The sequence below is a fragment of the Trichosurus vulpecula genome, chromosome 1, assembly GCF_011100635.1.
Source record: "Trichosurus vulpecula isolate mTriVul1 chromosome 1, mTriVul1.pri, whole genome shotgun sequence".
NCBI classification, from domain to species: domain Eukaryota; kingdom Metazoa; phylum Chordata; class Mammalia; order Diprotodontia; family Phalangeridae; genus Trichosurus; species Trichosurus vulpecula.
The window spans coordinates 51,086,708-51,099,854 of NC_050573.1; the positions used below are offsets into that span (position 1 = coordinate 51,086,708).

Sequence of the window (13,147 nt, forward strand, 5' to 3'; positions counted from 1 at the left end):
AAACTGAGCCAGAGATTCTCTTATCACTAACCACTTAGTCTTCTGATCTAAAGTTTGATGTCTCAGCTAAATTCTGCAGGTTCCAGCCAGTGATATGATATGACTTGCTGTCTTAAGCAAATAATGACAATAGAACCAAGCCAGAAAAATTCCCCTATGACAATAAACAGATTTAATTCAAGAGGCATTTATTTTAAATGCCTACTATGTGCTAGGCACTGTGCTAAGTATCACACTAGAAATACAAAGACAAAAATAAATAGATTAAATAAATAAATGAATGAATGAATGAATGAATGGATGAATGGATAAATAAATAAATAAATAAATGGACAAATAAATAAATGCCCCTTGTCCTCAAGGACCTAATAGGTAGATAAATACATGGTCAAAGAGGTTTCCTTTTTCACACTAAAGTATTCTGGCTTTGAGTTCAAGAAAATTAGATTCAATTGCGAGTGAGCCTGATCTCAAAGAGACAGGACCAGGCTTTTCTTGCATTCTTGGGTGCATTATCAAGTCCCACCTAATATTCCAGAGAAACCTCTTCAAGCAAAGTTTTGGTTTGGCTCATATCTCCCCAAATGTGGAGCTGACAGATCATTCCTCCTAGGAAAGTTACATGGCCGTCCAAAGTAGTAGATATCTGGCACAGGACAGCTATTTATTTCTTCCGCCACAAAAGAAATGCTTAAAACCCAAAAGACCCACAAGTATACATAGAAAAATACTTAAAATATGAAATAGTAACCTATAACAAAACATTCAGAGGAGCCCATTAAGAGATACAGAAAACACAAGAGTAACTCAAAGGACTTCTAGAAACCCATGGCCACTAACTACTATACTCTTCTGGGCAATAAAACCTTTTATGAGATTAATAGCACTGATTAAGAGACACTTGACAAACTTACTAGCTGTGTGACCTTGGGCAAGTCACTTAACCCCAATTGCCCTGCCTTCCCCCCTGCAAAAAAAAAAAAGAGATTCCCTTTCCACCTCATCCACAGTCTAAGCCGGAAAGTGGGGGAAGGGAAATAAGCATTTAGATAGCATACTACTATGAGTCAGACACATCTTAGGAATGTTATCTCATTCGATCCTCACAACAGCCCTGAGAATACGTGCTGTTATTATCACCACACTGTAGTATGTTAGAAAAAGTTAGGAAAGTCAGGAAAACTGAGGCAAACAGAGGTTGTACCTTGCCCAAGCTCACAAGTATCTGAGGGTAGATGTAAACTCAGGTCTTCCTGACTATGCAGACCCAGAGGTCTATTCATTTCTGACACCTAGCTGCCTCACACAGCAACTCAGTCACGATCCATGTCTTCTGGACACCTAGGTAGGCCAGGTACATCTTCCTGACAGCAATCATCTCCTCCAAGAAGGTGCAGGGAAGCATCTTCCTCTGCACAACCGGCACCCAGACCTCTCAATAATTCTGAACTTATCAAGCTCATTAGGCAGCCTGAAAAAGCTAACTAAAATAGCTGGCATTTCTATAGCCCTTACTATGGGCTGGATATGGTCCTCATGCCAACCCTGTGAGGTAGGTACTGTTATGATTCCCTCTTTTACTGCTGATGACACTAAAGCACATAGAGGTTAATGACTCACCCAAGGACACACAGCCGGTAAGTGTTTGAGGTCAAATTTAAACTCAGATCTTCCTGACTTCTGGCTCAGTGCCCTATTTACTGTGCCACCTAGCTGCCTACTAAAGTTATTAAGAGTTTACTATGTGCCAGGCATCATACTAAGCACTGTGGATACCAAGAAAGGCCAAAACAATTCTCACCCTCAAGGTGCTCACATTTCCATGGGCTGGAAACATCCATCTCTCAGTTTAGTCACCTGTGCTCGAAGAAAAAAAAACCATCAGAAGAAGCAGCCAAGGACTTGGGATTCGGTCATTTTGTCTCAGGCTGATCTAGGCAAACAGATGCATGGACTGTATGTGGGTAGGCACTATAGATGCTGCTGGGAATGGGGGTGGGGCTGGGAGTGGAGGAAGACTTTCCTCTCTCTCCTGTCCGCTGAAAGTTCAAAAGGGCTGGCACAGCCCCAAGTAATGACTAAAGGGAGAAAGATCAAGCACAAAACCACATCTTACTTCTGCTTTTAAGCCTGATTGGGGGGTGGGGGGGGTCATCCCTACAGAATAACCAATCATTTTCAACACAGGCTCATCCCTGTCACATTCTGTTGAGGGGAAACTATAGGCGCACAGATAAATAGAAAATTTATGCAAAGTAAGTATGTAGTAATTTTAAGGGGAGAACACCAACAATTTCTGGGATCAACAAAAATCCCCTCTAGGAGGCTGCGGCTGCTCTTAAGCTCAGCCAAAGGGAGCTAGGGATTCCAAGAGGCAGGAGTGAGGAGGAAGAGCATTCCAGGCATGGGTGATGGGGGGGGGGGGAGCAGAGGGGGAGACCGATAGGGCAGCCTGGGCAAAAACACAGAGACCAGATGTGGAATGTTATATGTCACATAGACGAGGAACCAGTTTGGCTGGAATGCACGACGAGGAGGAGTAACACGAAACTAGTCTGGAAGGATAGATTGTAGCCAGATTGTGAAAAGCTTTAAATATCAGAGTTTTGGATTTGATCCTAGAGGCCATGGGGAGCTACTTCCACTGCAGAGAGGTGGCAGGATCAGACTTGTGCTTTGGGAGTCATCTCCTTAGAGAAGATAATTGAAGCAGAGCACCAATGAGATAACCAAGGGAGAGGCTGGGGAGAAGAGGAGCCCCAACCGGGAGAGCCTTTCGATAATGCCCTAGTCTAGAGGGCAGGAGATGATCACAAAGCAGAACCCACATGGGAGACAGAAAGAGGCAGGACAAAGAGAAAGTCTCCCAGGTTCACAAGCTCCAAGCCTTCCTTGACTCTTCTTTCTCCCTAACCCCTCTTCCCCATCTCCAGTCATTTACCCAGCCTAACATAGTCTGCTTCTAGGACACATCAATCCTATCTGGCCCCTTCTCCCCATTGAAAGAGTTCCCACCCTAGTGTGGTCCTCTCCTTATCTCTTCTTGTCAGGACTATTTCCATAGGCTTCTGTATTCTCCTAATTCTTCTGTCCTCCTCACCCCCACTAGTCCTTCACATAAGGCCACAATAAACCCTGGATCTGGCCATGTCACACCCTTCTCAAAAACCTGTAGCTGATAAAAGAAAAACTCCTCAATTTGGCATTTAAGCAATTCCACATCTGACTCTAACTTAATCTTGTATTCTTTTTTCCATTGCTCTCCTTTACAGAGTCTACATTCTAGCCAACAAACAAATAATAATTATGGTATATTTACAAGTATCTCATTGTATCCTCACAACTATCTTGGAAGTGTTGTGGTCTAGCGGAGCTAGGAACCCCAAAATGCAAGGTACAGGGTGGGGGTTGGCCTGCAAACTTAAGCTTTCTTTCAGCCCAAGTGGTAAGTTTATTAAGACACCAGTTGGGGGGGGAGTGAAATTCCTAGTGAGTCCATGGTATTTGTGACACCAATACAAGCGGGACAGATTCTTAAGGAATCTGCAAATTTGTTCAGGATGGGATACAGAAAAGGACTGTGGGAAGCTCTGGATTAGATTAAGGAGTGGCAAGGAGCCTATGGTGGGGCCAGGTTTGGACAGTGGAAGGAGTTTAGGGGCTGGAGAGCACATCAGGATGGGCTGGGTGCCTCATGGAAAGCCGAGTGATCTGGGTTCAGGGGCTTTGGAGTCCAGGTCCCAAAGACGGGACATGGTCTTTTCCTTTTAGGGGTCCAATGTGAATCCCATAACCCTATCAGAGGTAGGTACTATTATTGCCCCCAATTTACAGGTGAGGAAACTGAGGCAGAGAGTGACTTGCCTAGGGTCACACAGCCAGTAAGTGAGATCAGATTCAAATGCTGGTTTTCCTGACTCCAAGTCTAGCCTACTATCTGTTGTGCCACTAATCTAAACTACTGGTTTTCCCTGAACTCAATATAACTTCCTCCCCTTCGATACATTTGTACAGGCTGTCCCTCCCCAATACCTGAAATACATTCCATTCTCATTTTTTGCCCTTTGAAATCCATCTCTTGCTTCTAGATGCAGCTCTAGCTGCCAATTCTTCCATGAATCCTTCCCTGATTCTCCCAGCTAATCATGTTCTCTCCTTCAAGATTTCCTATAGTACTTTGACCTCTCTTCCCGATCCGCCCCCATCACTCCTTAACCTATATTATTCTCAATTCTATGAATGTCATTCCCTCCCCCCATCTTATTCACAAACTCTCAAATGGGTTCCTTAATGGGAAGTATAGCCTAATGCCAGTATTTAAACTCGGTTGTGGGAAACCCAGGCATGAAGAGAATCAAGGCGCTAGATCAGCCAATATCCCAAATGGAAGAAGAAGGTGGGGTCTTGGATAAATGCACAGTGGAATTCAAAAGCGAGGGGCAGGATTCCTGGCTTTTTCCAAACTGGAGGCTTCATGGGAAGGTGCCTGAAGTTGTTTGCCTGGGATCTTTCACAAGGAACATCAATCTTCCTCTCTCCCTCCAGATCACCCACAATGTCGGCAATGGAAGAGTTTGTAAAGCTTAAGCTATCCAATATATAAAATAAGAGGAGCCTAGAGGCAAGGATCTGAGTTCAAATCCAGCCTCAGACACTTAGAAGGTGTCAAGTCATCCTCATCTGTCAAATGAACTGAAGAAGGAAATGGCAAATCACTACAGTGTCTGTGTCAAGAAAAGCCCAAACACAGTCATGAAGAGTCAGACACAACTGAAATGACACAACAACAATGAACAGATATAGGGGCGTGCCGCCAGGGAAGGTGTTCAAGGTCTGGTGGAACAATGGACAGTCCAATCAACTGACAGGCCCTTCTTGAAAGATGGCATGTAGCTGTTGATTTGATTCCAGTTTTCAGAGCAAAAAGTGGAAGTACTAATGATGATAGCATTTATATGTTGCTTTAAAATTTGCAAAGTGTCCTACAGTATGTTATGACATTTGAGCCTCATAACAACCCGAGGATGTAAGTGCTGTTATCTCCATTTTACAGGTGGGGAAACTGAGTCAGGCAGCGGCGAAGTGACTTGCCCAGGGAGGCTGAATTTGAACTCGTGGCCTTACCTGACTGCAGGCCCGGTACTCTATCCACTTCCACCATTTTATGAACAAGGAAACAGAAGCTGATGATGGTGGAGGGAAGGGGATGGAAAAGAGGATCAGGAGACCGGTCAATCACGCTTCCTTTTGGGGCTTTTTTCACAAGTTTTTGGTTTTTTAAGCTCGGACCTCAGTTTTCTCATTTTCAACACGGGTTGGGGGTAGATGCTGGGTTTGGCACCTCCTGCAGCGCCAGGGCGTGGCCTAGGCTGGGGCGGAGCTCCCCTGATGACCCAGGAGAACCAGGACGAGGTGGCGCGCCCGTCCCCACGCCACGCCAGACCGTGCGTGCGCCGGGGAAACGGGGAAAACGGTTCCCTGTCTCAGAGCGCATGCGTCCCAGGACGGCCCTCAGACCCCGCCTCCATTCTCACCCTCACAAGCCCCGCCCCTCCCACTCCGCAGGGCTCGGCGGCCCAGCCCTCTCCCCCATTCCAGGCCCCGCGCGGCCGCGCTTGCTCTCGCGAGAGCCGAGCCTTGGCACAAGATGGCGGCGACGTGAGCGTGTCCCCGCAGCGGGGGGAGCTGCAGCGGGAGCCGCAGAACAAAGGCAGCGCGCGGACACGGGGAGGGATGGTGAGCGCGCGCTGGGGCCGGGGCCGGGGCTGGGGCCGAGAGAGAAGGAGGGGATGGAGAAGAGCCGTCGCGGAGGGAAGGGGGGGCAAGGGGGCGGGGCGCGGAACTGACAGACTGACTGACAGCTGGGGAAACAAGGACGGGGACACGCCTCCACCTGCGTTCGTAGCTCCGCCCCTGTTCCAGGCCATGCCCCATCACGTTTCAAGTCCCGCCCCTGTTCTATGTCCAGCCCCCGTAGGCGCTCCTCCCGTGCTTGGTCCCGCCTCCAGGGACCCAAACTCCGCCCCCGCTCTGGGCCTCGCCCTTGCAAACATAAGGCCTCTATTCTGTGCCTCCTTCCCCTGGTGCCTTAGCCAGAGCCCTGGGCCCTGCCTACCAGGAACTCTTGTCAATATCCGGGGCCCCGCCTCCCGACTCAACTTTAGCTCCGCCCCTGCTCCTTCAATATCTTAGGTTCCGCCTGCAAGGATCTTGTCAATATCATAGACCCCACCCCCTCAGTGTTCCAAATTCTGCCTCTCTGTTCTAGGCCTCTCCTCGTTCCAGAGACTGATGCCCATGCAGATTCCACTTTTTTCTAAAACGTTGTGGAAATTCCCATTTGTTTCTAGTTCTCAATCTTATAAACACTTTACCTCTTTTCTCGGCCCCTCCCCTGCAGACTCTCCTTCTGTGCTAGGCTCCACCCCACTATAGTCCAAAGGGCTCTGGGCCATTCCAAAATGGTGGTGCAGTGGAAAGAGCACTAGTTCTGGAGTGAGAAAGTGGATTCAGACCCTGCCTATGACACCAGCTGTGTGACTTCAGGCAGGTCACTTAGGTCCACTCCCTTGGGCCTCCTGTTGAGACCTCTTCCAGCCCTACCTGTTATGCTCTTGTGCTTCAAAACGATGCCCTCTGCCCATTCTAGGCTGTGCCTTGTCCCAGCCTTTGACCATCACCCAGACTCTTCCCCAGACAACTCTTCCCCCGCTCCCAAATTCTTCTGGTCTCTAAAGAAGTCCAGTATTTACCCATGTCCAGTTCAACCTCACCTTTTCTATAGCTAGTAATAGGTTACAATCCAGGCCTGCTCCTTACCTCTAACCCTGACTCTGTTTCTAAGGTTCAGAGCTCAAAGGGAAATGTATCAAACTCAAATGGAAATGGACTCCTCTAGGTAGCATGTTGACTTAGAAATGAACAAATTAACATTATGTTGTATCTTTATTTTGTGAAACATTGCCCAATTACATTGTGACCTGGTTCAGGCTGCACTCAGGAGTTTTGCAGGCAGCTGGCTCTGATTTTGACAACTCTGCCCTAAGGGACTTCAGAGTTTGGAAACATTTAGAATCAGAGAACCTGGGTTTGACACTCAGCTCTGCCACCACCCAGTGGAGTGATACTGTTGATTTACCATCTCTGCCCCTTGTTTCTTCCTCTGAGAAACGAAGAGGTCAAACTATATGGCCTCCAAGATCCTTTTCATCTTTAAATCTCTGATCTAGTCTGACCCTCTTATTTATAGAGATAATGAAATTGATGCCCAGAGAGGTTTGGTGACATAACCAAGGTGATACAGGTAGTAAGTAACAAAACCAGCTTGAACTCAGGTCCTCTGACATCAAATCCAGGCGTGTTTTCACAATGGTAGACTCCCTTTTCTTGCCTTACTCTAGACTTCCCCTCATACTCCCTATCCTCACCTCCTGCACTCCCACCTCCCAATCCCAAATCCCTTGGATCCTGGTCATCCAGGCACTGCCTCCAATAACCCTATCCATGACAGCCATGGAATATCTTCACCTCCCAGGAGCCTGCCTCTCTCTTCCTGTTCTTCTTTTCTCCCCTTGGGCCTCCTGGCTTAATCCTCCTGCCAGGCCCTGGGGCTTTTTGTCCTCTCAGTTCACTACTGGACGAAGGGAATTGGGGGCCTACCTTGGCCTGGAGTGGAGTGCAAAGTGATGGCAAGGGTTTCCACCAGGAGTGGGTAGATTCAAAGTCAAGCTAGCCCACATTCTAACCTTAGTTCTAGCTCAAATTACTGGGAGATTTTGAACAATTTCCCTTTTTACCATGTTCCCCTTCTGTTGGGCATTGGATTCGATGGTCCCCAAGTTTCTCAACTATGCTAAGTTCTATGACTCTCAGCCAGCTCTTCCCTTGTTGACATTCTGTGGGTCATTCTGGGTCCAGTCATGGGGCTTGAAGAAGGTGAAGCAAGCCTGAGGCAAGTGAAGGGAATGGGAGAGCACCAGGGGACTTCTGAATCAGAGTCCCCTTCTCATCAGCCCCCCACCCCTCACTGGGATGGCACAAGGACAAGAGAAGACTTGAGGGAGGGACAGAGGGAAGCAGAAGCTTGGGGTGGGGGATGGTAGGGGGAGGGAAGTTTTAGGACTGACCCTTCCATATCTGGTTCATTGTCATCAGGAGGAGAGTTCTGGGATGGGGCCTGGGGTCCAGGCATGTCCTGCACCATTGCCCTACTCAGACATCTATGGCAGCCCCAGTCAGAGCCCAGCAGCCAAGCCAGAGAAAGAGCAGCTGTCTCCGGCCTTCTCAACAGAGGGTGAGTAGGGGAAGGATCATGGATTGGCACTTCAGAAAGGGGTTTTCTTCTCAATCTTCAGGCCCAGGGGCCCCCTGGGGAAGGTTTGGTGGATCAAGGGCTGGGTAAGTAACCTGTCTCCACTCTGCAGACTGCAAGCACTCCGGCAGAACCAGCACAGGAGGGGGTATGAACAGCAGCCCCAGTGAGGAGCCACGCCTTCCAAAGCGCCGGCCCCCTTCTTCTGGTGAGGAACTACAGCCTGAGGGGCACAGGGACCAAGGGAGGGGGCAGTAGCACCCATGGAGGCTTGAAAGCAGATGTGGGGAGAGGAGAGAACGCATGCCTGGTGAAAGACCATGTATCTCCTGGGGCTTCTGCCTCCCTCCCCCCCCCCACTCTCCTGATGCTGCTCCCTCTGGTTACCATTGCCTTACTCATCACCAACTCCATTGTCCTTTTCTCAGGCCTTGTTCTCCTTGACTTACTTGCAGCCAGGCATTAGGGCACAGCTGTTGACCACACCCTCCCCTTCTGGGTACTCTCCCCTGCCTGTCTTGGTGACCTTTGCTGGCCCCTCTTCCTTGGAGACACTGAAATCCCTGTCCTAGATAGAATGATCCCAGCCCAAGGAAAGTTCCATAATGTAGCCTCTCTCAAGCTGCAGATCCACATCTCCTCCAGGACCTCTCAGCATTCAAGGCCTGGGGCCCTGGGCTCCTCCTCCAGCTGTGTGACCTTATGCCAGTCACTCACTTCTCTGGGTCTTAGATTGGTTCCTTTCTAGCTCCAAGTCCCAGAATTCCTTTGGATGTTCCTTTCTGTGGCACCTCAGACTCACTATGGACTGTTGGTCGTTTTCCTCCCACGCTGTCTGTCATTCTGATATCTGTGGGCAGGATCCCCATCCTTCCTGGCCTGAGATCTCTGATTATCTCTGACTCCTGTTCTTCCACTTCTTGCAAATGGCCCTTCCTTTCCCCCCAAGAAAAAGCCTTTGTTATCTCTCCCCAGGAGAGATTGGCTTTCTGCCTTTTGTGACTACAGCTCGTGCTGTATAAAGCTGTCTGGGAGGGTGGAGAAATTCATCTTTCTGAAGCCCAGCCCTGGCCCTAGAATGCTCAGATCTCAGAGCCAGCAGCCTTAGAAGGCTTAGAAGTCATATCACCAGCCTTTCTGACAACTCTGCTTGGGTGCTTGCATCCTGGTCTAATGGGCGCCGGTTTGGGTAGGGAGCCATTTCCATGATAGGTAATTCCTTGGACAAGTGACTTCCTTCTCTGAGCCTCAGCTTCCTTCTCTGGAGGAGGATGAGTTGGAGGGAGGGATGATGGAGAAAATGATTTATTTCTAGGGTCACTTCTGGTTGTGAGGTTGTAGAAGATTGTTTCCAGTGATAAGGCACTCTCAAGGCAGCCCATCATGGGACAACTCCAATTAATAAGCTATAAAAATCTACCCTCTTAAAACATTCCCCCCTGGGGGCAGCTAGATGGTGCAGTGAGTAGAACACCAGCCCTGGAGTCAGAAGGACCTGAGTTCAAATCTAGCCTCAGACACTTGACATACTAGCTGTGTGACCTTGGGCAAGTCACTTAACCTCAATTACCCTGCCTTCCCCCCTCCAAAAAAAAAATGCATCAAACATCCCCCCACTGGTCCCAGTCCTTCCTTCTGGGACAAAGAATAAGCCTCCTGCTTTCCTCATGATTGCCCTTCAGATAGTTGGAAGGCAAATATCGTTTACTGCCTAAACCTTCTCTTTTCCAGGTTAAACACCCCCAGTTTCTTCAACAACATTTGAAGGCCTTTCTCTATTCCACCCACTGTCCTGTCCCATCACCCTTCAGTAAAGTCTAAACTTCTGGACCAACATCCTTCTCTAGGCCAAAGGAGACGATTGCTTACCACAGACGTACCACATACTTTCCTTTGCATCTCTGCTCAGTCTCCTCTTGGCCTGGAATCCCCCACATTCCTTCCCACCTGTCTCACTCCAGTTCATCCTTCAAGGCCCTTCAAGACAACTTTCCTTGATCATCTCGAAGATATGTTCTCCCTCCTCCTACAGGCCTTCAGGGCCTTGCTTTTGCTTCTCTGTGATCTTTAGTACATTCTGCCTGGCATCTGCTATTGAAGATAAGATTCCTGTATGTGGTTCTTCTCCCTACCCTGCAAATGAAGAGATGTAAGCAGCAAAGGTCTTGGGTTCAAATCAGGGTTCTGCCATCTATCAGGATCTCATATGGGCCATTCCACCTCCTAAACATGTGCCCTCTCTCCTAGAAAGGGAAAACAACACCTGTATTGCCCCAGTGTTGTTGAGGCTACATGCCGTGGACATCAGCCATTCCTTTATGGTTATAGACTCTGAACCCCTTGAGGGCTGGCCCCAGATCAGTGGCAGTTGTATTTCATCTTCTTGCCCGCCCCCCCCCCCCACTTGGCACATGGTAGGTGCTCAGTACTTGGATGGATGGTGGCGTGTAGGTGGCAGGGTTCAGGTTGAGGTGTGGCTGAAGAGGGGAAACGTGACCAGGCCCCGGGGATCCTTTGTGTCCTAGGGAGACAGTTCCCTTGCTCCAGCTATGGTTGCCGCCTGGCCTTCCCCAGCTCCTGGGAACTTGCTCAGCACCTGCACAGTCACTTGCAACCTACACAGTCCATGGAAGGTAGGCCTGGGGATAGGGGAGACTGGGGGTGGGGACTTCCTTCCCAGGATCCTCTCTGGCAGAGGACTACTCCTTTGCCCTGACGTGGCAACCCCATCTACTGTCACTCCTGGTCTCAGCTCCCAGTGGGAATGGTTCAGAAGCCTACCTACCAGGAGAGCTATGAGCAAAAAGACAGAATCCTGGATTTGGAGAATCTGGATTCAAAACCTGGCTCTGTGGCTACCTGTGTGAACTCGGGCAAGGCCTGGATCTTGGAACAGTGTGTGCTGACCCCTACCTCTGGCCACATTCCTCTGCAGGCAAACTGTTTCACTGCTCAACCCCAAGCTGTACAGAGACCTTCCCCAGCATGCAAGAGCTGATGGCCCACACCAAGCTGCACTACAAGCCCAACAGATACTTCAAGTGAGGCCTCTTCCTTTCCCTGACCTTCTCCCCTCCATCCATTGGTTTTCTCTTGGGTTCTCTGGTGACCTGACCCCTTCCCATCCACCTCATTGCTCACTCCCAAACCCCTTTTGCCACTCTCTACACCATCAGCTTACCCAGCCCCATTCTTGCTCTCATCAGGCCTGCTCACCCCTCAGTGCAGCCTCTGTCTCCCCCACCCCAGGTGTGAAAATTGCCTTCTCCGCTTCCGGACTCACCGCTCCCTCTTCAAACACCTACACGTCTGCTCCGACCAGTCCCACAGCCCGGCCCAACCCCCAGCCCCCCTGCCCCCAGCTCTGGAGAAGGAGCTGCCTGATGCTCAGAGACCAGCCGGCCCCAGCCCTGACAAGGCCCCGCTGCTCACGCCGCTGACCCTGCCCCCGGAACCTCGTCCCAGGGCCCCCTTCCCACTGCTGGAGGCCTCACTCTACAGCTCTGCTGCACTGCCCTCATATTCCAGCCAGGCCTCAGGCCCTGTACCTGCACCCTTCCTACCCTACCTGGGTCCCTCTCCCTATGGGCTGGCCCCTGGCTCTGGGCCCCAGCGCCTCCGTCCCTTCCTGCCTGCCCAGGCCCAGAGTCTCCCTAGCTCTGGCCCTGGCTCCAGCTCCAACACTAATGCAGCTGTCTGGAAAAAAAATCAGGGTGAGCAGAAATAGCCCAAAACCAGCCCTTATGTAGAAGCAGGGGTTCCTCAGTATCACTCTCATGTGCTCTCCCCAAGTAGGGACCAGAAGAGGGAGAAGTAGGTAGCAGGTGAGGCTGCAGCATTACCTCCCCTGACCCCTTCCTTCTGTCCTTCTGCAGGTTCCAGCGGTAGCCCACGGAGGCCCCCTGGAAGCTCTGAGGGACCTACAGGTCAGTGGCATCCCTGGGGAAGCAGGTGGGGGAGGAATGATAAAACCAGACCCTTTAAAATGGGAAGGGGCACAGAGACCACGAGCTTTAGGCCCTCCACAGGACAGACTCAGAGAAAGACTCCAGATTGCTCAACTTTCTTCAGGAAGAGTGACCCAAGTTACCTCCAACTTGCCCAGATGCAGTCTAAGATTGTGTAAGCCCTCTCCTGTCAGGCGGTCCCCAGTGCATACACTTAAAAGGCTTCTCTCCTCTCTGGTGCCAGGTCATTCATCTACCAGCCGAATTGTATGGGAGCACACCAGGGGCCGCTACACCTGCATGCAGTGCCCCTTCTCCACAGCCTCCAGACCAGCCATGACCCTTCATTTGGAGGACCATAGAAAGACTCCACCCCCAGCCCCACCACCACCACCACAGCCACCATCACCCTCAACTCCCCCTCAACTGGAGGCCCAGGGGGGCACGGTCTGGTCACTGGAACCCACTCCTGGATCATCAAGTGGTCCTCCTTCCCTCACCACTCAGTCACCTAGGGCCCAGGGCCCTCCAGCCTCAGGGGAGGACTGGGATTTTTAAGGCTGGAAACCCAACCCTTCAGCCTCTCCAAGTAGCAAGAGGCCACCCTGTAACGTGGTCATTCACTCCTGAGCAGATTTTGTAGGTGACCTGACTTATTCCCCTTCCAAGATGGCTACAGAGATGGACCACTCCCTCCACTCTGGGCCCTGGTGACTGCAGGGGGTGGGGAGGTAGAAAACTATTTTTATAATTAACTTAATGTTGCTTTGGAACTCTGTGGGTCGTTGGGTCCAGTTGTCCTGGCTTGGCCCAGGATCAGCTGGGGGTGGGGATAATAAAACAGTTGTATAGGAATTGCCTGTTTCAGAATATGGGGCTTCAAGAATCA

The 13,147-nt window shown here is 50.3% G+C and overlaps 1 protein-coding gene across 1 annotated transcript; it reads left to right on the forward strand.

Annotated features, from left to right (window-relative positions):
• Positions 1 to 5,662: 5,662 nt before the first annotated feature.
• On the forward strand, positions 5,663 to 13,077 carry ZNF414 (zinc finger protein 414). Its single transcript, XM_036739769.1, is given in 10 exon segments — positions 5,663 to 5,736; positions 8,155 to 8,293; positions 8,424 to 8,519; positions 10,837 to 10,944; positions 11,247 to 11,352; positions 11,561 to 12,024; positions 12,187 to 12,237; positions 12,503 to 12,645; positions 12,647 to 12,821; positions 12,824 to 13,077. Coding segments are annotated over 10 exon segments (1,350 nt in total). The 5' UTR covers positions 5,663 to 5,733; the 3' UTR covers positions 12,889 to 13,077.
• The last annotated feature ends 70 nt before the right edge of the window (positions 13,078 to 13,147 follow it).